Here is a 24598-nt window from a genome sequence, read left to right on the forward strand (position 1 = left end):
TCAAGTTCTTCTTTTAAGTTAATGCGAGAATCTCAGTAACCCGACAGGGACTCAGAGTTGTGGCAGTGCTTGTCCACATTGAGAGGAGCCACCGATGGGTAGGATGTCTCCTGGATACCTTTTAATCTTCTAATACTCATCTCTTCCCTTCAAAATAAAAGTCCAATGTTTATGGTTGCACCACCCAGACATTTAAGAAATTTAAATTCCTATGCTTTTTTTTTTTTCAACAGCTCCCAAACTGTTGATCTCTGGGAACTTTTTTCTAAAAGTCTTGGCTGGATGGATGAATGGATTATGAAAATAATAATTTTCAATAGTTTTAAAAGTCCACTCATTTGCTCTGTATATTGCACCACCTGACATCTTAGGAGTTTGAAGCCAAAACATAAAAATATGTAAGGATTTGAATTTACTGAAAAAAAAATAATTTGGGTATAGAATAAAGTACAACATTTTGTGAGTAGATTATAATTTTAAATGATGGATTTTTATGCAGTCATGTCTTGTCATTGACCCATGTACTAAGTAAATTGCTAAATTGACAACTGATTCTGCTTCTGTAAGCAATCGCTTCTCAGTTTGCAGCTAGGTTGTTAGTTAAGCGGTGCACCCCATCAAATTAATCAATCCCATTAACTAATTGCCCATTCCTAGCTCTTGTTTATTCCGAATCTTTTTGAATCATACAGACTTAAGTTATGGTGTATGGGTGATTGTATTTAACAATGTGAATTTTAGTGTATGTTATAAGAATACATATCCAGTAAATTATTTGTGGCTTGTCCTGTGAATTTTCTTGAATTTTGAATTTTTGACTATAACTCATCAAGTTACAAATCATGTGATTTTTCTCTCACAGGGACCAGCCTGGATCTGACCAGACTGCTGCGGCTCTTTTTAAGTCCAACCGCAAGTTCTGCTGGTCCCGAGAAGCCCATTACTTGTATCTTCGCCGCCTCTCTTCACGCAGCTTCTCGGCTATTATGATGGTACGTTAAGTGAAATGAGGCAAAATGTTGGTGTTGTGTTTGAAGTGGATGCTTGTGTGCCAAGACCGCATCCTTTAACGATGTTCAAATGTTGGCTCCCATTCCTCATCAACCTATGATATGACCAATTTGGAATTTGTCACTTGAAAGCAAGATGGAGGCTTTACTCAAATTCTGTATATGCGCCCAGCGTTTGTAAAGTTATTTGGGGCCTGGCAATGGTGTCATTTGTATGAACAGAAAGGTCAAAATAGAAGTTCTGTAATAACATTTTATGCATGACTCTCGGCTCCTTGTTTTTCCTCCTCTACTATCAATCTAATAAAAATGTCATGAAACCTTTTCTATTATCCCATCAAATGACAGGCTAAGAGATACATGCACTGCTTTATTTGTTTATTTATTTTTTTGCTCGTTCCAAAAATGGACAGTCATTTTTCTTTCGCAAATACCAGACTTATCTCCCTTTTATTTGAACCCAAATACTGTTATGTGGCCCCTCCTCCATGCAAGATGATAATTAACCGGAGATACATGGCTCTTCCTGGACAGTTCATTGTTTTAACTGTCTAACTATGGTAATTATTGAGGACAGAGAAGCGGATTTGCATTTGAACGAATTGAATGCCTGTGTGTGTTGGATTATTAAACTATGTCGATATGAAACATAGCATTTTTTATGGCACTAAGAGAGAAGGATTTGGCATGTTTTAGGGCCAGGTGGTGTTTTGTGTGTTCAGCCTTGTGCTGAAGATAATACTGAAATAATGAAAAACAAATACATACAATGTAACAAATGGGTTATTGTGGGACAGCTGCACACAGCAATCTCTGTTTTCCTCCAGACAGATGCGTCATTGATTTATGTATAGTATCTTTACATTTTTTCACATAGCTGTGAACCCGGTCCACATATACCATTGTGTGTTGTTATTCAATGGCCCTTTGTTATTTTTGGGGGGCTGTCTGACCTGGACAGAGAGTTTGGATGACCTTAACCTAATCCAAATATGGTTCTCCTGATGTGAAACTGAGTTATTCTTAGTCCCCTTTATCATAAATGTGCTTGGGACATACAGTATTAATGAACCAAATCCAAATGCAGCTATGGTCCAAAATGTTTAAGTTGTGGAGGCTGTTTTGGTCATACACCTCAAATTGTAATCATTCAATCATATAAAAATCAGATGTTCTCTTGATCACTAAAGATCGAAGGAAGACACAATATAATTTCCTGCCCTCGGGTGCCCACTATGTATGTGTACGCGTTATTTGCTGTACTCAGTGCTTGTTTGTATTGCTTGTCTGCCATGTCTGGAAGGCTCACAGCAGGTTACCTTTAAATCAATGCGACTCTTGGACTGATCCATTACGGAGGTGTTTTACTCGTCACCACCTTACACACCTCTTCATAGGTTTAGCGGTTTTGATATGTTATGATAATCACCGTAATATGTTTAAATTTACAGGAAGGACGCTAGGTAAAATATTACATTTCGTTTGTCGACACACTGGACCATAGACGTTTTATTTTGTTACGTCTCCCCCCATCGCTCGCTGCCATTTGGTATCATCTGTCCCGAGTCAAGCGTTCTCGTTGCTACTTTTTGCTTGACTGTTAACTTTTTTCTTTCTTTAGTTGTTTTAATCGCAGAATGTAACTTGGGAGGTCTGTTTTCTGGTTTCAAGACTGCAATCTGTTCGCCTTAGAACACGTAGAAATTGTGTGGGAGCCTGCTGATTCGGAAATCTTGAGCCATTGCTAAGTGCGTGATGCCTGTGAACGGAGGAGGTCTGCTCTCCCTGGGCAGATATGCTACTCAATATTTCAGTGTAAGTAAAGTACTACATGTGTCTGTGTTTTTTGGTTTAAAGCACCGATGTTTACAGATTGGCCCGCCAGTAATGTATTACGGTAACGTCGCGATACAGTAGATAATCGGAAGGAAACGCAAAGTCATACTGGGCGTTGTTGCACCTGCTATTTACCGCATTAATGTACAGTTGAACACGCGAGTAAAGGATCTACGGCATAATACCACTGGTATTTTTAAGTAGTGCTAAATGTTCCTACATTTAGGATTGGGTTAATCGCTGATCAATTCATAAGCGTACGTCATGTGATCGTCTGTTATTTACATTAATGCAATTTGAGTAAGACGTCCTTGTATTTGTACTTTAACGCAATTTGAAGTTTACATTATACATTTACAAACGCAAATGGTTTTGTTGTTTTTCCTGTCACGCATAGCATCCTTCCTTGCCCTACGCGGTCACGCCAGCAAGGGGCAGCCCCGGACAATTATTTATACACCTTGTTTTCTCTATGCATTATACGGTTGTAAAGAATTATTTTACATTGGAATATGGCGCTGCCAGTGAAAAGTGTTACTCAAAGTCATATCGACAGTGATTGGTTTCACTTCAAGATGTTGATGACTGTATTGCATTGTAAATTACATTCGGGATGTTTGGAAAATGCAGACATTCTTTTTTGGTTTCGTGGACATCTACTTACGTTTGGATTAGTCAATTTCGGGAGTTAAAAGAATTGCCTTGTAATCCTAACATGCTCCTCGCATTTGATACAATTGTCACAAGAATATGGGTCGCACAGGCAGGGGTGCTGCCAGGGATTTTGGGCCCCATGAAAAGAAATCTTACTGGGCCCCCTCGAAGCCGGGGCGGAAAATTTTGATACCGTTTTACAGAAAGGTATGCCTTTTATTGATATTTTTGACTATTTCCATAGTTGTGAAAACAATATGACAATTACTAGGTAGCGTAAAGCACCGAAAATATAATGAAATTCATGTAGGATCAATTATTTGCTGCAAGACCGAGACTCTATATCCCCAAACCATCTTTTTCTTGAAATAATTGAACATAAAATCCTCAAGATTAATTTCCAGAAAAGTCAAAATTTAAATACTAAATAATCACTTCCACTCTGCAAACACGACCTAAACAAAATGGCCAATTTCCTCTTGTCATTTATTGTAATTTAACATTATCATCTATAGAACATGAATTCACAAGAAATGAGTAAAATAAAATGATTAATAAGTTATTGCCTAAGCTTCTTCCTTTTGCGTTTTTTGGCTACCGGACTTCAAGGGCATCTTGCCGTCTCTGCCTGCTACTCGCTGTCTGATAACATGAAAAGCTGATGGTCACTGCAGGCTGAAGCAGTGGACTGAATTTTACCTAAATGGAAGAAGGGGAGGCGTTGAAAAAGTTTCCTGAACAAATACACATACTTTTTCCACCAATGCATTGTAAATATGTATAATTGTACATTTATTACGGAGTGTCGTATTATTTTGTCAGGATTATAATTTTCTCGATCATGGGCTCCTAGAATCGTTCTCATTATTACCCGCTTTTCGGCGCTCCTGCACACAGGCCTTAAAAAGGCAATGCCTTTGTTTGGAAAGAACTGCACAATTTAATAGACGGAGCCTCTCATGATTTGCCATGCTGTACTTCATGTTATTGTCTATTAATGTTACCTACTTCACTATTTCTGTCATCCATTTACAAAGCCCGAGATTAAGACAATGGATTCAATGTTCAATTTTTTTTTTACACTGTTGTTTGTGGTTTTGCATTCGTGCAGAATACGCTCCTCTATAATACTGTTTTGTATTTCAAAGGGTGACCCTGTACTTGGACTTTAGCCTCTACTTCCCCCTCATTGTGGGAAATGGTTGTTATATAATGGCCTAAATTCGGGAAACGACTACTTATCCTGCGAGCCAGCCTGCTAGCCACCAACACTATCATATCACATCAGTAGGAGTGTGTCTGATTTGAACTTTATGCCAAAAGCTTTTGGGTTGCCTGGTTTTCACTCAAACTTCCATCTTGGACTTTCTTGTTCCTGTTTCCGACTGAATTTCATTTGTTTTGTATACACAGCGTTTCCTTCCCCGGTCAAACATTGCTTTGTTCAGTTTGGTGTTCTACCTTGTATTGTTGTCATAAAGTGTTGCACACTAATTTGAACAAAACACCTCCACAAAATTAAATCTCTTCTTCCTACACTAAAAAGCCATTTTTCTATGCGTTCAATGATTACAATGGTAGAATTTTAGCCTAACATCAAGTTTGTACTCACGCATCAAATAAAGTCTTAAAATACTTCACAGAAGCGAATGACTGTTACATAATCATCTCAAACTCTTGTTGCAAAGTCTTACAGCCATGAGTGATGGTTAGTCAACCCATAAACCTGTAAATATAACGTGAGTGACACCATTGAGGATCCCTTGAGTCCCTCTGAGCCTACAAAGGAGCAACCTCTAAAAGACATTAGTAGCGGATTAATCATCATTAATGACTTGGGAAGGAAGTTCAGGTTCGCTCCATGCCACAGTTATGTGAAAAGATGTTGTGCATGTTGACACAAACTAATATACAGAGGTGGGCATTTGACAAAATTTTTCCAGTCCGTCATTCGTTATCCATTAGCGGCCTCTGTACTCGTCTGTCTTTTTTTTTTTTTTTTTGAGACGAACCTGTAATTGTCAATGGGTTAATCTGTCAGGTAGTTTGTCAGTTAGTCCAAATAAACGAGTACCCAAGGCAGAGAAAAAAAAAGATCTTAACTAAGGCGTTCCAGTGTATAAGCCGCAGCAACTCTGTTAAAAAAAAAACTATATACGAACCGCACCAGGCTATAAGCTACAGTTTTCTATGTTGGAAAAAAAATTGTTGTTTACTGCATGTACAGAATGATTTATGATTTTGGACTGCAAATGCACATAAAGGTACATAAACAGATTCTTAAAACAGTGCCTTTTGAAATGGCAACAACTTTGCTAATTAAAACAGAGCAGACCCAAGAAAAAAAATAGAGATTTATTTAGCGTATTTTCTGAACTATAGAGGGCCCAACCAGTGAAAGAAAAAAATCCACAGAAAACCCGCACCATTGTATTAGCCGCATGGTTCAAAATCTAGGAAAAACATAGCGGTTTATAGTCCAGAAAATACGGTAATAGCTATATCAAAGTCAAGATAAAATGCCTGAAGATATCACATATCCCTATCGTCTAAAATATCAATGTCTGTAATTGAAACATTTTTTCTCAACATTTTAATTGATGACTAACTTTATAACGGCAGGAAATAGTTTCATCTCTATCATTCGCATGGGCTGCATAGTTTCCCTGCTGCTATCTGTTCCCTCCTTGGCCAAATGATCTGAAAAGTGGGTCACGATGAGGGTTAATGCCAAGGCCTGTAATGTCAGTGAACACATTTCTTTGTAGGCTACTTTTTATTTTGCAACCCTTCTTTATTGCTTCCAACTATGATTGCCATTCCATGAAGCGTGGTTTGTTTGTTTGTTTGTGCAAGTTGTCTCAAAAATGTTGGCAATTATGTTGCATAAAATCAAACTAAATAAATGTTGGTTTGTTGTTGGGATGCTGATGCACAGCCAGAAGGTTAATCACCGCCCACCATACAGGCGTTGGTTGGGCTGTATGTTTACACTGCTGACCAACACTGGGATTTGTGCTGAATGTAGGCCAGCAGAATCACGCTTACGTCAAAGGCAGGCAGGCAGATGCAGGGAGAGATCAGCTGGTGGTTGTGCAGCTGTGGCCAAGGAGGAGTCTGTGGCGCACATCAGTTTGCCAGAGCACCGCTGGCGGTGATCAGGAAAAGACACCGATAGGAAGAAGAGGAGAGTGCCAGAAATGAAGACTGTCCTCAGCCTGCACAGGAAATGGGCCCACGCGGTCAAAACTATACGTATCCTGCAGGGACTCGTGAGTGCTTTGACTAAATTGGCTAACTATTAGATCAGTTGTTGTTCAATGCCAATCTTTTGGTTCTGAATACAAATGAATTCATGCAATGTTGAGTGCCACGGTAGAGTAGTTAAGTTAATTACGGAATGGTGTCACCTTTTTCCTCAAATGATTGTGATATTTTCAAACGTAACTTAGAAGTTTTTTGCAAAAATCTAGATCTTATGGCTGTTGTTGAGTTGTGCACAAAATGTGCACATGCAGTTATATGGGGTTGTGTATGCTAAAAATCTATAAAATTTTTAAAGATGGAAAAGGGATTATATGATGCGTAAGTGACAACATGGTGACTTGTGCTCCAATTACAGATGTCCAGCTTCTCAAACGTAATGGCATTTTTGTTAGTTTGTATCAATACTCACAATGCGTATTTGATCATTATTTGTTTTCATGTTGATGTGCTTTCGAGAACACTTTGAGCATTTGCATCAAACATTGCGATGGACTGAAAGACCAACATCAAAACGTATGCCAGATGTAGTCTTGAGTCATATCACAATTTCAAAGTCAGCCCTGATTCATCTCGGCAAGACAGTCATTGTTTTTTAAAAGCTTGTAGTTGTGTAACAATGGCACAGACTAACTGCCTTCGTCATTACATCACGTATTTCATTATTGAACAGTACAGTGAAGTAAAATCGCTGATTGTAATCTTGTCTTCCTCTTTCCAGAACCCGGTTATGGAGGAGACGGTCTGGGAGCAGTACACAGTGACCCTTCAGAGGGTGAGTCTATCACTACTCCATCTCGTTCTTTTTCTTAACATACAGACACAGAGTGCGGCTGCCTTTTGGGAGCATAAAAATTAAAACTGACATGCTGCAGTTTGCCAACAAACAGCTGTGTGTACCGTGCCTACAGATGTAAGAGACATTTCTTTTAATCGGACTGCAGTTACTCATTATGCACGCATCCATTGTCTATACTGCTTGTACTCATTACGGTCGTGAGTATGCCGGAGTTTATCCCAGCTGAGTTTGGGTAAGAGGCTGGGTACATCTTGGAGTGATCGGCAGTCAATTGCAGGGCACATAAAGACAACCAAGCAGTCATGCACCCTAACAGTTTTAAGCAAGGGTGGGCAATACATTTTACCAAGGGACCACATGACAAACTATAGTAGTTGTTGAGGGCCGGGGCCAAAATCTTAACCTCAATTTTCTTCTCTATGAATTTAAGATATTTATATGGAGCAGTAAATTATATTGTTTTGATTGGCTACTGCTTGATTAGATATGCTATATGTTGTTTCAATTATACTGGAAATAATGTTAAACAAAATTACTAGCTGTCATATTAAAATTACAGTGGATCCGCCGTTCAAAATGTTAATAAACAAAATTTTCCAATGAAATTAACTGGAAATAAAGTGAAACCTATCCAGCCCCAGAACCACATTCCTTTGCCACATCCCGCTCAGAGCAGCATGGCAGGTAGGGCCATCACTCACGGGGGGTTCTTTTAAAAAAATAAATAAATAAAATCACTTTGCCGTACCATACCATGCCACTTTATGTGCACCAGCAACAAAGGACCATTTAATCAGAAATCAGAATCAGAAATCAGAAATCCCTTTATTGTCATTGTACTCAAGTGTGCAATGAGATTAGAGAGCTCCCCTCTCCAGTGCAATACAACAATACTTCAGATAAATATATAAATTAGATAAATAAGAGAATAGTTAGTTAATTTTCAAAAGAAAAAAACAAATCAGTGAAAACAATGCAAGAGTTCACTTGACACTGCCCTAACTGCGACACTCTCTGAAACCTCCTAATAGCACAATGTCTTACACTTTTCACTTTCTTAGGAGCCATAGTCAAGACTAATTTTACCGTAAAAAAAAAATTTAATGGAAATGCATGGAGCAATCAATTTTTAGGCAGTATGATAATAATCACATCTGAACATTCAGCGAGGCTGCTATCAGCTCACAAGCCAAAGCAATAGTTGTCCGAAATTGTTCATAAACCGTTTTGTACCTGAACAGGGGCGTTTGTGACTCTAGGTTCTATTATAGAAACATACTCAGTCAGTATTAACATGAGCAACGATTTAATTGACATTCGCTAAAGATGTTGTACAGTATACATTCATATTTCTGGCAGTTTTGAAGTGTGATGACATTTTGAGAACAAACAACTAACTCATTTTAGCCAGTTCTAGTTTTATCAGTGCAAATCCCACTCTTCCATCCACAGTGCAGGAAATATGAATGTTGGTTACATGAGGACGGTCTTCGTGAGATGGTTAGACGAAAAAAAGATGTCTTTTTTCATAATTGTAATACACAATTAAAAAAAAGTAAAAGTGACTTAAAATTTGTTTTAATTCCTTTAAAAAAATAGTGTCCCCCCCCCCAACGTTTTTTTTTATTCATTGACAATGGGGGTGGGTAAACTACTAGACCAGATGTTTCAACATTTGTATCATAAATATACAAACATCATGGTTTTTGTGGATTTTTATCAGATTTTCATTTTTCTACATGTAATGAATTTACTTGTTGTTGCTCAAAGTGCGAATAGTTTTTGTGTATTGTATTTGAAGTTACATAATGATGTAAGGTGGATGGGGGGTGGGTCTGTGCTATTCAAATGACAAATTATAGACACAGCAAAAATACTATTTTTAGACCAGCAGTGAACATCTGACTCATGACCATGTCCCTTGGGATTTTTTTGCAAGTGTTCAACAGACCCATTTTCCCCTCTCATGTCTCCTACTGAGATATATATATATTTTTTTATTTTTTGTTTTTTCATTGAAAAATACTAGTGCTGTGTGGTACTCAACAATATTTTACATCCCAAATTCAATCAATTCATATTCTGATAATGAAATAACAATCATGAAAATAAGTTATTAAACCAGCTTGATTTTCTTATTCATATCTGCCTCGAAGCTGGGCAGGGATCATTTTTCCACATGGACTAATATTACTGCGGTCATAGGCACCATTCCATGTAGAAATAAGTGGATGGGATGGCGGCCAGCCATCAGCAAAACAGTCTGCAAAAGAAAAGAGAATCTGCAAAGTCTAGAATAATTTCACACTTAGTTGAAAACAACATATACCTTTACCACAGCACATCACCACACCTATGATTACCAGCACAAGGTCACGTATCGTAAGTTTCCTAATTTGTTATAGCCTGCCATTGCTACTGAGAACATTTTGTGATTTCCCCCCCCAATTGGGGCCACTTTCAATAACTATTGAGCACATCGTAAGAAAACAAACGTGTTAATCGCATTTTTTTACCCAAGCTGCCCCAGGCCACAACTTGAGCACTCATTCGACACGCATATTAACAGGTTAGCCAATTAACAGCTAACCAAGTGTTCACTCTAATTCACAGACATCCACGTCACTCACGAGGCCAAGCCCCGCATTTAAATCCTTACTCACTAAAAGTCACCGTGAAACATGAGGATGGTGACACTTAAGTAGACATGTGATTTATAATGCAAAGTAAATGATCACATTATTCGACAGAGGGGTAATAGATAGAATACTCGATTATGAAAATGTTTTATTTGTTTGATTTGTATGTGGATTCGTTTTTATATTTTATAATGATGTATCGTATTATTGTAAGTGTCGTGTAAGCATTGTATTTGATGTTTGACTCGGATACACATTTATCCAACAAGCTATTAACTCGCCTCAAGGTCAGATTGTCATTTATTATTCAACATGTATTGTGAGAGCACAGCAAACCAGTTGAGCTTAGTTAATCATCATGATGAGCCCATTGTCTTGTGCTACTGTTCATTGTAGGGGGAAAAGGAGATTTAGTGGGTTGGGGAGGGGAGTCCTCTACTACAGGCATTTGACCTCCAACGCTCGACCTATCCGCAGCCATCTGTTACTCTCTGCTCTCTACACCTACTTTTATTCTACCATGTTTTAAGTAAGTCTCTTTGGGGAAACAACATGAACTGCAAAAACAATCTGGTACCCATGCGGCCGACTTTTGTATGGATATTGATTGGCCCTTTTTTTTCTTTTTTTTTCTGCGATCTCATTCTTATGAGTTTGAAGGCAGTTGCAACATTGCAAACAAACATCAGTGTTAGAATCACAAACGCCCAAATGACTTAATCTACATGTCTCCAATGTGAGAAGTGCGTCAAACGAGTCAGCTGTGAACTGTAGAATGTTTTTATTTTCATTAAAATTTTGAAACATGCCATACTTTAATTATAAGGCTTTGTGGTGAATCTGTAAATATAGTTCAGAAATTTCAACAAATGATTTGAACTAAAAGATTCTTTCCACTTTACACAACTGATTTCCACCTTTAATTTTGCTGCGTTAGCTTTAATATTTCATATTCAGCGCGTTTAACAGTGCCGGCTTGAGAAACTTTTACCTGGTGTGGCAAAAGGTTGGCATGAGGTTTAGTTGGGGGGCAGAGTCTATAGCAACCCCCACACTGCCACCATGCATGCAAGATAATATGCAGTTTCACATTTAAATGTATTTTCTTTTTCGTGGCGGCGGGTTTGGAATGGAAGTGAATTCTATACTGGCAATTAAAATATTTCTGTAATATCAAATAAAATACAAATATTAATTTAGTATTGATGTATTCAATGCCAACAGTAGGGGTGGCAACTGGGGTGTCAAGGAATTTGTTGGAGGCAGCTGCCACCCTGTAAAACCACCCATGACATGTACCCTCAGGACCAATAAATTGTGGTCCTACCGGACACAGATTATAGCACACTCACACAGATCACACACAGACACACGCCTTTAAAATGTATTTCATGATTCTAAATCCGATGTCCTGCAACACATCAAATAGTCTTTCTAATATTTCAATGTGTGTCCTATATCAGTGAAAAGAAGCCTACTTCATTTTGTGTCTGTCTGTTCACTTCCACATTCCCACTGTCGGCATTTGCCATCTGCTCAAGATGGAGGGAATTGAATGAATAGAGTGGTTTTATGTACAGATGGAAGGGATAAAGTGAAAGGGTTTGTCAAATCTCTGAACTAATCTCATCAGCGCAATCTGGAGCCGTGGCAGGTAGACTGTTTGGAAGCCGCAACACATCGAATGGCCTTCTCTGTTTGGTCTGATCACACCTTTTGGACAAGTTTCACTTGTCCTTTTACATACTTGGTAATATTATGAATCTTCAGATTAGCAGGGATTTTAATCACAGAAGCACGGAACACAATTTCAATGAACACAACCGCTCTCAACGTGTGTGAATGTGATTGCAATGCTCTCGAATGTAATTACATGGCCCAAAATCCCTTTTAAATTCTATCACAATGACATACAGTGGGAGTTGAGACACACCACAAGGATTACTGAACTGCTTTTTCTCTCGCTCACACGCAAATAGAATGGATCCAACCTCTTCTAGATTATCATGTTTAATTTCCTTGTTTCTCAGGACCCAAAGATGGGCTTTGGCATCGCTGTATCAGGAGGGCGAGACAACCCAAATGAAGAAAGTGGCGAAACATCCATTGTGGTGTCTGACGTCCTGCAGGGAGGACCAGCTGATGGCTTGTTGTTGTGCGTATTGCTATTTCATTCCTTCCCACTAGGACTACGAGAGCCGTCATTTTGACGGTTTTCATACTTTGATGTGTTAGTCTCTGCTTATATAGATCGTATATTTCATTCCCATGGTGAAATTTTATGGTATTAAAAAAATCTAAAAACAGTTGCGATTCTTTAACTACAGCGTACCCGCCAATTCGACGGCTCTATTTAATCTTAAAAAAACATTTTGCTGGTACAGCGCTGCTGGGTTTCCATAGCAACCAGCAGCTTCATTTAGAAACTCTGCAGGTCACCATGAGCTATAAAAAAATACAAATCTTATAACTTTGAGGAGGCATTACATCTGCTTCAAAATATTGACAAGTCTGAGCATGAATTGTTGCCTCCCAAACAGAGGTCCAGAGTAAAAAAAGTCCCCAGTTCTTGGCCAAGAGGAGCTGTGTCACGCGTGGTCAAAAAAAGGCTGTTAGATGTGCTAGTCATGACATTGTGTCTAGTACATGCCAGACAGTGGAGATCAATAAAATATTGAGTTTACGTGGTGCTTGTTGACATAATTCCCCTATGGGGAAAAAAAGAGGACGCTCTGGACGCAGTTATTTTTTTGTGCCGTACGTCTGGTTTACTACCTCTTCTTCGAGGTGAAGTGGGGTTAGGGTTAGAAAGTCATTCACACCACGCGTCTCCTTTTCCGTAGGCACCAAACCAGCTGTATTTTATAACATCTTAACCCCACGCAGCACGAGAGCCGCACGGGCAAATAGCCGCTGCAGAAAACTGTTTCTCATTCATTTAGGACATCATTTGCATTAATAGATATTAAGAATTAAAAGAAACAAAATACCTCTATTAGACACTTGAGCGTCGAGTTATAATCATTTTAGTTGATGACGTGATTGCCAGAGCAAGGTTGTGTGGTAGGTCTCATAATTTCAAAATCTTAGTAATTGCTTAGTTATTATTATCATAATGGCCAAAAAGACCCTCCCGCCGCCTCTTCCAGGTTTTTTCAGTTCAAGTCTGAGTCATGAAAGTGCAACGACAAAAAAAAAATGCATGAAACCATCAGATCAGAATCACCAAAGTACAAAATGTGGAAACAAATCGGATGTGTGTCGAATATCCAAATTCAGCTATTCTGATTGTTTTCATTTATTTTGACCTATCCCCTGCTTAATTACGGAACCTTATTTGAGTTTTTTTTTTCTTTCTTTTTTTTAAACCCGATCTGCTTATTTGTTTATTCCTGTAAATGGTGAGAGTCCGCCGTAAAGTATGATCACATCGGATACTGTGTACCTTGTCAATGCGAGTTTGGTGTGATCAGAATATGCTGATCAGTGACGTATTCACACCCACCTCCGCCCAAATAACTCAAATGCATTAAAACACCCGCTGTAAATCTAAATTAAAAACTGGAATTGGGCACTGAGTCTTATGGTGTAATTCCAAGCTTTGAAAGGTTGTCAGCCATGAGGCTAACACACCTTTTGCTTCTTGTTATACATTCATCAGTAATCCAACATCTCATGTATTCACTAACTCAAAGTTGCCCAAATTAATATTTGTATTATAAACAAGTTGGCACAAATTGCAAAATTGTGTTTGCAACTACTACTCTCTGGATTCCGACTGTCAAGGGCATTAACGATTGTCACCGAAACAATCTATAGGGGTGTCCCACATTATAACTCAGAGACAAAAATCAGATGCTTCACAGCAGGAACAACAAGCACAGACCTGCCGAATCCTCCATTGTGATCACATTGATGAGTAATGTTTGAACAGCATCTGATCAAACTCGGCTTCTCTGACTATAATGCTTGTGTTGTTAGTTAGTAATATTGACTCACATTTTGCAGTACCGTGGTACATAAAATTGTATATTTCATGGCTATAATTTCACTCATTCATATGTCTTTCATGTTTAGTGAGAATGACAGAGTGGTGCAGGTGAACGCCATACCCATGGATGGGGTCATTCATTCCTTTGCCGTCCAAACCCTCAGGAAGTGTGGAAAAGTTGCAAAAATCGTAAGTTAAGCATTTGTTTTGTCGAATGTTATAATCCCAATGTCCTCGCTAAAATTTTGAGAGTGTATCCGAAATGTAGCATGTAATTGAAATATATTTATCCACTGTTTTATGCCTAACAGAAGTCAAAATCCATCTGTGTGGTTTGTCGATTTGTTTGCAATAGCCAATCAAAGTCAAAAGGCAGAAGAAAAAGCAAAATCCTTTCAGGTGTTATGAGGTAGAAACACGACTCATTATTCAATTACCTGCCTCATAGGCTTTGAGAAATAAATGGCTTCAATTTACTTGACATTTTGAATGTTAAAATTAAGGAGGACATTGATCTAATCAATTCCCCAAAGTTTATGTTAAATTCGGGATTTAATCGTGTCAACGTGTCACAATATACAATTATCACGATGTGAACCTCACGATACAATGTTCGGTCCCAATATTGTGGGGACATCGCCGATATATGAAGGCTCACAATATTGTATAAATACCCACAAAAATAAAAACAGAAAAAGCTCATGATATAACAGCATTAAAATAGGCGTTCCCTGTCATTTTATTGACGTGTCATGGTGTATGTAGTTCACAATGCTGTATTTGGCTGAAGCGAGCAAAAAGTAATGTTATTTTGACGGAGATGTGCTAGTTTTAATATCGTAACATTATGGCGATGATATGGCAATTTTCACATTGTGATATTGCCATTATCTGCCTTTTTTTAATATTAATAAGAATTCCAGCTGTCTCATCTTTCAAGCAATTTTGGACCAACTCGAATAACTGGGAAAGTTCTAACTAAAACACAAATCCTGAATTCGGTCCTCTATGTTTTATATATGAAACGGTGTAAAAATGTATAGCCACAGCCTTCAAGGCTAAAATTGTCAAGGTAATATACACATATTGCTAAAATAAAGGTCAACAAAGATTTTAACAGTTAGACAATCCTAAAGCTGTGGTTCTCAACTGTTGTCATCCTTGGGCCTACATTTTCTAATTATGCAAAGTCTCGACCCAATTTTGTCGACGTTAATAACTATCATGTTTTGTTTAAAAGACATATATAGTATATTGTATTTTCCAGAGGTGGACATTCCGTCGGTATTGACAGAAAGTCCATCAGTCCGTTTCTGGTGGACTCTCAGTTTCTGGCATCTATAACAGGAAACTTAAAAAAAAGTGATGGACTTAGTTGGTGCCAACTGAGGCGGGTTTTCTTCCACCCTCTCGGAATCGTCACTAACCTGGTCAGTTCAAACAGACTCCCTTTTTGCTGGCGGCTGACAGAAACACGCGCCACGGGTTTCACGTGTGTTTTTCGCGGTGGTGATATTAGATCCGGTGTTGCTTCCAGTGGACTGCATTGACTATTTATGGAAACGCGTTGCCAGAAAAGCTCAGCTTTGATTAGATGACTGAGACTGCCAAATTCCCTTTGTAATTTCTGAACTGTAGGTGGCAGTATGCACCAAAGCCTATACTAAAAAATCAAATAAAAAAAGAGAAAGCTCGTGTTCAGTCTGACCACACCGTTATAGATCATGGATAGGTTTAGCAGATGCGGGAGAGACGGATTGACAGTGAAGGACTGACGACAGCCCGACAGTGACAGACTAGCGAAATAAAGATGACAAACTGTAAATTAGCAATGACGGAAGCGCGATTAAAAAATGAGGATGGCGGAGTGACGGACTAATGGTGACATTTTTGGTTCAGCTTGAAATGACCAGCCGCTGGCGAATGACAAATTAAAGACAGCAACATTTACTAAAGCGCCCATTTCTTGTATTTTCGAACTTTTGGATCTTTTAAGGTCCCGGCCCAACGGTTAAGAATCATTGTCCCAAAACATTTAAGTTATATTTTGAAAACAAAATATTAATGCGCACACACACACACACACACTACACAATTGAACAACTATGCATTATTTGCATGAGAACTTATAATCAGAATCATACATGAGTTTTCATGAATGAAAGACCCCACAAAATGTACTTAAAATTTGTAGGATAAAATGATTGATCTTGCACCTTTTTTTCTGCATTCCTGCATACTGGTTAATTATCTTGATTAACTTTCCATCTGCCGTCATGTAAAAGTCCTAAAATGCCCACACAGTATAGTTCATGTCTTTTTCTTGGTCCATTTATTGACTATTACAGCATGCACTGAGTTGGAGAAACTGAAAGCATCCTGCTATGAAATGCAAAATAGAACAGTAACTACAGTATTATTATAGTCGTAACAGCATGTTTGACCGTTAAACCAACTAATATTCTGTTTTGAAATCTTTTATGCTGATTTAACAGACTGTCAAGAGACCAAGAAAGGTTCCCGTAAATCTCCTGAATCGTCCTGGATCGCCTGATGATAGAGTGTTCAACAATGACTACACTGAAGATTACAACTATGACCAGGACCGTCGCAGTGTGTACAGTAACAGGCAGGACCACAGCCTAGAGAGGGATCAAGGTGGCTATATGGATTCTGGCTACCAAACCCGTGAGCGTGATTATGACAGGAACTATGACCGGCGAGAACGGGGCAGGAGTACGGAGAGAGACCTGAGCCCGGACCAGCAGTACAGGAGAGATGGTAGCAGAGGTCGCACCTTGGATAGAGAACGTAGCCCTGATCCCCCTCACAGGAGCGATCACGCAATCAACCGTGACTATAGCCCAGACAGAAGATACCGTAGCGAGCGCACGTTAGATCGCGAGCACAGTCCTGATCGGCGCTACCGCAGTGAGCGAGCCCTCGACCGTGACTATAGTCCAGACCGACGCTATCGTAGCGACCGTGCGCTAGACCGCGCACACAGCCCCGAACAGCGCTATAGACGGGACAGTCATAGCCCGGGACGCAACCATGGACGCAACCACAGCTTTGAGCGAGGGCGAGAACGAGTTCCCAGCGACCCAAGGAAGTATGATGAGCCTCTTAAGAGAGGTGGTAGCAGGGACCGGCTGGAGCGTTCACCATCGCCAGCGGCCATGCCCATCCCTATACCACGTCCTGCTCGAGAATTGGAGCCACTGGAGAAACCACTAAATGTCCTGCTGCTAAAGAATCGGCCTAATGAAGGTGCCTTGTTTATGTTTTTGTTTTTTTTTAATGCATGTTATATGCTGGGCACGACATTAACTTTTTGTATTTTTTTGTGTGTGTTTGCAGAGTATGGCCTTCGTCTGGGAAGTCAGCTCTTTATCAAAGAGATGACCAGCACAGGGCTTGCCAGCAGAGATGGGAACCTACAAGAAGGAGACATAATTCTCAAGGTGCCAAAGCATTGCTTCAATGTCAAAATCATAAAAGTTTTTTGTTCTTCCCTGAGGCTAAACTAGTTCAAAAAGAGAAAGTGAAAACAATCCATAGAGGTTCTTAATTTGGTTTCATTGTCTGTCTGTGTATTAGTTAGCAGGCAATGTTCTAGAACGGATGGGGATCAGATTATTGTGAGGGGTGGACGGTGCTATTGATGGCATTGTGACCCATAAAATATAATTCCTTTCTGCACCCCAATTCAGATCTATAGAAAAAGGATGTCTTCGTTTAATTGCTATCACATGCTATACTCAACTCAATTTTATTATAGCACACTTGAAAACAACCATCATAGCATACAGAGTGCTGTCTATGGAACAGAATTAGTCATATGACAACAAAGACAGTTAAAACAATAAATTAACATAAAAACAGTAAAAAAATATATATAAATAAATAAATTCAATAGAGTCTCATGCTGAGTCAAAGGCCAAATAATAAAAATGTTTTTAAGATAGACAAAGAGGGGGCTTACCTAACTTTTAGCTGGAGGTCATTCCAAAGCGAAGAACTGGCAACAGAAAAGGCTTGGTCCACTCTGAGCCTCCACTTAGTCTTCGGTTATCTCCCGTAGCGTCTGGTCCGCTCATCTGGGGCACCAAGCAGTTGCATTGGGGTGAAAGAGAGGTAAGATGGGGCAAGACCATTTAAAGTTTTGAAAACAAAATCATTTTAAACAGAACTCTTAAATGTACTGTGAGTCAGTGAAGAGAGGCCAAAGTTGGAGTTCTGTGCTCCTATGACTGCCGTGTTTTCTTAAGATGCAACCCAATGGCATCAGATACAGGCCCCCGAATTGAACACATCCTACCACTCATAACATTTAAGGCTAACACTTTTTCCAGATTTTTTTTTAAATCTCAGGCATCTTGAAAATAGAAGTAAAATTTTACAGCCCATCTTTGATCAAGGGGTTGGTATCTCAATCAGGGATTGCACCACACTATGTTTAAATGTTGGAGGCTTACAGTAGAAGACAGACTGCTGTCTATCTTGACCAAGATAGATTTACCAATACTTGGGAAATCCTCCCTAAATAAATGGAGGAGTCATAAAGGGGAGCCAGATGGCTAAGTCTGGCAAACCACACCCTAGGTATAGAAACCTTATCGTTGAGAAACTGCAGGAATCTATTGCAGGGGACGCGTCTGTACAAATGGGCTGAGGGGGTTTAAGCACGAATCAATAGTAAACGTGGGTTGTGACGGTTAGCCTGAATAAAGTTTGACAAATGTTCTCTTTTTGCCTCTGTCTTCTGGTCGCAGCACTGCAGTCTTTCTAGATTTAAATAAGAGACCGGCAGCTTTTTTTCCACCGACGTTCAGCTTTGTGTGGCACCCCTGTTTAGTTGTCTTTAAACCAGGTGTCTGGGTTTAGCCTTTGACTGCACAATTTTTAACGGTGCCACTGAATTGTACACTCAACATTTAAACCAAAACAGTTTCAAAGCCACAATATAATTTTCAATTTCCGTTGCACCATAATTTATAAATGTTAGAAATTCTGGTAAAAGCTACGAAGTTGAATGTACTGTCATCTTAATTGTCTTTACTATTATTAATTTGTACATAATTGCTTGCTGGTCCGATATGTCGCGATTTACATATTCGGGGAATAATCGTGACTACTCACCAAGATTGATGGTGATGATCCACATTGCCACAATCGTTAAAAAAATAAGGCGGAGGAAAAAAACGTTTTGAAAATGTGCATTTCACCTCGCAAAAGTTTTTACAGCCCAAATACATGCATCTTAATGATTTACACCTGTTTTAATTGTACCATTTTTTTAAGTTTTACTGTATAATACCTCTAATCTCGTTGCACACTTGAGTACAATGACAATAAAGGGATTTCTAATCTAATTCTAATAATAATTTTTTGAATGTTGTTTATTTTTCTGTAAATTTTTATTTATTTTACATTGTCGTTGTTTTAGCTAAGCATGTTCATTCAAAATAATGTTAAACAAAGTAAACAAGCTATTTTGTTTTGGTGTTTTTCTAACAAAAGATTACCAGTTAGAATTACCATCAAAGTATGTGCACGATCAGCAGTATTGTTAGAAGTAGCAGTATTGTTAAAATCTTGCCATGATGCGCCTCTTAGAACTGTAGTTCTTCATAGTAGAAAAGTGCAAGTACTAAACTGGCCTGCCAGCAGTCCAAACCTGTCTCCATTTGAAAATGTGTGGCACATTAGGAGCTGCAAAATATGACAACAGAAACTTGGGACTGTTAAGCAACTGAAGTTTTGTATTAAGCAAGAATGGGTAAAGAATTCCACCTACAAAGCTCCAAAATGTATTATCTTCAATTCCAAATTGCTTATTGACTCTTTTTAATAGGAAAAGTGGTGTAACCCAGGTGTAATCATGCCCCTGTTCCAACATTGAATGTTCCAGGCAGCAAATTCAGAATGAGTCAATATTTGTACATATCAGTTTGACACATCCCAACTTTATTGGAATCGGGGATTGTAATAACTGTGTGAATCTCATCTTCAATGTCAGATCAATGGAACCGCGACGGAAAACCTGTCTCTCAGCGACGCAGGGAAGCTGATTGAGAAGTCTCGTGGGAAGCTGCAGCTGGTGGTCCAGAGAGACAGGCAGCAAGTGCTGATCCGTGTCCCCCCGATGGTCGACAGTGACTCAGAGCTTGATGGTGAGAGATACTTGAAACTAAAAAGCAGCAGGTCCTATCCAGTGTAGAACAAACGTGGCAGTCGTCATCGTGTATAACCCCCTCCAACATATCAACTACATGAGAATCAAATTTGGAAATGTTCCATCTGGTGATGTTTTGTATTTGTCCATTAATCCTGTTTTTCCATCGTTGAATAAAAGTTTTACTTTCACATCAGTTCACTGTATAGTATTCTTTACCTTCACAGTTTTCACAAAGCAGAACTTGACACTATAAGCTAACCAAGGAAATGAAGCAATTTCCATCTCTACCTTTGAGAGAATTCTCTCTTATACCTTGTTAAAATGTCACGTGACCTAAAATTGTGATGTGATTGGTCCAATCCAACCTAGATAAGTGGTGTGAATGGGTGTTTTTGCTCGCCAAACCTCTGCAGGGAGGGGGGAATAGCAAGAGGACCTGTGACCCACTTTGTCTGTTTTCGGGACTGTGTGACTGTGTTTGTGTGTATGTGAAGGTTCTCACCCGCCTTTGGCAGGGTGAACTAATCCACCACCATAATCCTGCTATTGGATATGACAAAATTTCATCATGTGAGGGTTCACACCACACCGATTATGTGTCTCCTTGCTTTGAAAACCAATAAGGGCTGTGTGTTTGCGTGTGTTGGCTGTGTGTATTTACACATTGGTGTGTATGTGTGTTTTTAAATTCTAATAACTCAAATCACTTTAAGTGCACCCATTACTAGTATTGCTGTGCACCTCGGTTAACCTTCTCTTAAATACCATCAGATATTTGTTTTTATATTTGCAATAATTAAACACTGTTATAATGCATTTAGTGTGTGAATTTCTTTTACTCAATCTTGAATAGAGTATTTTATTTTTCTCTTCAATCATCCTGTTGGCTCATAATTGAAGCAATGCAAAGTGATTTTTTTTTTCATTCCACTGCCATCAAATCATGAAGAAAACAAAATAATTATTTTGGCAGCCGTAAGGCTCTTGAAGTCTGTTTTGCACAAGAGTTGTCAAGTTTTGTATGTCTGTGTGTTGCAGATATTTCTGAGATAGAGTCATATCGCTCCTACTCGCCGCAAGATGAAAGACGGGGCCATCATTCAGACCTTTCTTCCCACTCCTCCAATGAGCGCCTCCGAGAGAAGCCAAGGTTCAGTATGCCACTGTCAGAGCATTAGGTCTACTTTAAAGGTTTAGGATCTAGGAACTACAGCAAAAGCAGGCTATTGCATGAGACAGCCGGTTTTGGACTATATTATATATAATAATTTACTTGCCTCATTCTGATTTAATAAATTTTAAATGATTGGTATCCAATAGCTCTTAAGGTTATCTCTGTCAAATGAAATGAGGCTAGCACCACAAAGATGTCTGAATTTGTATGAGATTGTAAATACAGCACAAATTTAAAATTGTACGATTACATTGTTTACAAAACGTCCCTAAATGCTATGACTGCACTGATGATGAATTTAATGTGGAGTGTCTTTCACCTGTAAACCAGAATGATCAATACTTTGAATTTGCTTTGCTACTAGAGAGGACCCACCCAATAGGCTGGCTAAAATGGGTGCGATGCCAACCCCATTTAAAGGTCTTGAGCGAGCTGTGGAAGAAACCCCCCCACTGCCTCCTGAGAGAGAGGAGTCACGGCCACAAACGCCACCAAGTAAACTTTTTTTTTTTTTTTTTTTACTTCCCAATATTCAAAATGTTATGTTATGCACATCATTTACGTGAAGTATTTACCTGCTATTGTTGCACTTCTGCTCTACCAGCAATCACAGTTGGCCCAAAGGTCCACGCTCCTCCTAAAGTGCCATTAAAGCCAAGTATTGAGGACCAGGAAGTATACGGGTCAGTAGTATAGCAAATATTCTTCATATTTTGGTGGCTACCATGGGCTTCAATGGTCTAATTTCTTATGTTAATAAGAAACTGATGATTTCTTTTTTGCATCTTCCAGACCAAACACATTGATGGTCCGTTTTCAGAAAGGTGACAGCGTTGGAATGAGGCTTGCAGGTGGGAATGATGTTGGTATCTTTATTGCGGGAGTTCAGGAAGATAGTGCCGCTGAACAGGAGGGGCTTCGTACTGGAGATCAACTTGTGAAGGTGAGATTTGCTTTCTTCTGCATTCAGAACATTATAAGATGACTCAATGAGTTAAATGCTCTGACTTTGTTAATTTAAGTATAACAAAAAAAAATTCTGTCATAACATGATTAATATCAAAGAACCAGCATCACAATTCATTATTGAAATGATAAAACAATTAAGATCATAATATGTAACTTGCATCATAAATCTATGCCGCAAATTTATGTTACAGGTGAACAACGTGGACTTTAGGGGTATGGTCCGCGAGGATGCAGTCCTTTATCTCCTGGAGATTCCCAAAGGAGATGACGTGACCATTCTTGCACAGAGCAAACCAGAAGGTATGAGTGTGTGTAATATCTAACAATTTGCTGACATGATAAACCCAAGGTAGTAGAACATGAGGTCACACTGTTTATTGGTTGATTTTTTTTTTTAAATATACAATGACTAAGTACACCCATGAGGTTTGCAATGGAAAAAAAAGATACCAGATAATTACTGAGGAAAGAAGTTCGTCAAGAATCAAACATTGTAACACAGCAAATATACATAACAATTCATTTAATGGCGATTTAGTTTGTTGAATATTAAACCTTTGCCATGGATAAACTCAAAATGACATAATTGTCTCAATTTTTTTTTTTTTTTTTTAGTGTACAAAGACATTTTAGCATCTGGCAGAGGTGACTCATTCTTCATTAGAACCCACTTTGAGTATGAGAAAGAGGCACCTCAAAGCCTTCCTTTCACCAGAGGAGAAATTTTCAAAGTTACTGACACACTCTATGATGGCAAACTGGGCAACTGGCTGGCCGTCCGTACGAACAAAGAAAACCAGTTGCTGGAGAAGGGCATCATTCCCAATAAAAGCAGGTCTGTATATTCCTGTGGAATCAGGCAAAAATTCTCTTTCATTCTCTTTGGGGAAGCTGGCCTCAAATAAGTTTCAAGCTCAATTCCAAGATGAAACATTGATTTTCCTTTTATGTCACAGAGCGGAGCAAATGTCTAACGTCCAGAATGCTGCACGGGCTGCATCAGGTAACGACAGAGGAGACTTCTGGAGACTTCGAGGACAAAGAGCAGCTAAGAAAAAAGATCTTCGCAAGAGTCGAGAGGACCTAAGTGCAGCACCAGTTGCTACACGATTCCCAGCCTATGAGAGAGTTGTCCTGCGTGAAGGTGCCCTAACTCTGGCTTCAATTTAAAGATGAAGAATTTTGTTGCTTCCTGGTGGGATTCTTGACTGTCTTTGACCTACAGCTACTTATTGTCATTTCAGCTGGCTTTAAGAGACCTGTGGTCATATTTGGACCCATTTCTGATGCCGTGAATGAAAAGCTGGCCACTGACATCCCTAATGAGTTCACCATTGCGAGTAAGTGTTTTGTATTTTAGGATGACATGATGGAGAGTGTGCATCTCAAATGGGGTAACTAGTAGTCTCTTTACAACATTAGAACACCCCATTCTTCTCTGTGAATACTGTTGATTTTTTTTTTCTTGTTAAAGAAACTGAGCCAAAGGATGCAGGAAGTGAGAAATCATCTGGAGTTGTGAGACTGAACACTATCCGGCAAATTATTGAACAGGTATGGTATTCCACAAAATGCACTTTAATAATGTTGATCGACCTTGTAACATTGGTCCTTTTTCCTTAAGAACTCTCACGCACTGCTGGATGTCACTCCCAAAGCTGTTGACACCTTGAATTACACCCAGTGGTATCCCATCGTCATTTTCCTGAATCCAGACAGCAAGCAGGGAGTCAAGACCATGAGGAACCGCCTCTTGCCTGGATCTACACGCAGTGCACGCAAACTTTATGAGCAGGCCGTCAAGCTGAGAAAGACATGTTCACACCTTTTCACCGGTATGCATTATAACAGAGAGGCTGTTCTGTTGTTCTGGCATTTGAAATTATGAGAGCTCTTTCTCTGTAAATGCTTGAGTTTGTCAGCGCAAACAAGCACTGATGGATCTCCATTCTATAAAAGCCATTTAACCTTTATATCGCTGTCAAAATTAAAGCGTTAACTCTGGGGAATCATCTAAAAATGTGTAACTCAGTTAAATATTTGAACTCCGTTAACTCAGTTTGATTTACTTCAAAAATAAT

The 24598-nt window shown here is 39.1% G+C and overlaps 1 protein-coding gene across 8 annotated transcripts in view; it reads left to right on the plus strand.

The window, feature by feature from the left end:
• tjp2a (tight junction protein 2a (zona occludens 2)) overlaps positions 1 to 24598 on the plus strand; it is a 44633-nt gene that overhangs the window by 11913 nt on the left and 8122 nt on the right. For 5 of the 8 annotated variants that reach the window (XM_088281168.1, XM_088281162.1, XM_088281164.1 and 2 more), the window contains exons 2-18: positions 863 to 992; positions 7486 to 7539; positions 12233 to 12357; positions 14280 to 14382; positions 16689 to 17463; positions 17554 to 17657; positions 20216 to 20369; positions 21413 to 21524; positions 21913 to 22043; positions 22153 to 22231; positions 22341 to 22491; positions 22709 to 22817; positions 23133 to 23352; positions 23474 to 23661; positions 23762 to 23857; positions 23992 to 24071; positions 24142 to 24352. In XM_088281168.1, coding sequence (XP_088137294.1) covers positions 987 to 992; positions 7486 to 7539; positions 12233 to 12357; positions 14280 to 14382; positions 16689 to 17463; positions 17554 to 17657; positions 20216 to 20369; positions 21413 to 21524; positions 21913 to 22043; positions 22153 to 22231; positions 22341 to 22491; positions 22709 to 22817; positions 23133 to 23352; positions 23474 to 23661; positions 23762 to 23857; positions 23992 to 24071; positions 24142 to 24352 — 2698 coding nt within the window. In that variant the 5' untranslated portion in view covers positions 863 to 986. Of the gene's footprint in view, positions 1 to 862; positions 993 to 2574; positions 2826 to 6541; positions 6773 to 7485; positions 7540 to 12232; positions 12358 to 14279; positions 14383 to 16688; positions 17464 to 17553; positions 17658 to 20215; positions 20370 to 21412; positions 21525 to 21912; positions 22044 to 22152; positions 22232 to 22340; positions 22492 to 22708; positions 22818 to 23132; positions 23353 to 23473; positions 23662 to 23761; positions 23858 to 23991; positions 24072 to 24141; positions 24353 to 24598 lie in introns of those variants that run through there. The other 3 variants (XM_088281167.1, XM_088281169.1, XM_088281166.1) reach the window with 2 other exon arrangements.

The sequence above is a fragment of the Idiotropiscis lumnitzeri genome, chromosome 18 (assembly GCF_059441095.1).
Source record: "Idiotropiscis lumnitzeri isolate Australia: NSW breed Sydney's pygmy pipehorse chromosome 18, RoL_Ilum_1.0, whole genome shotgun sequence".
Taxonomy (NCBI): Eukaryota; Metazoa; Chordata; class Actinopteri; order Syngnathiformes; family Syngnathidae; genus Idiotropiscis; species Idiotropiscis lumnitzeri.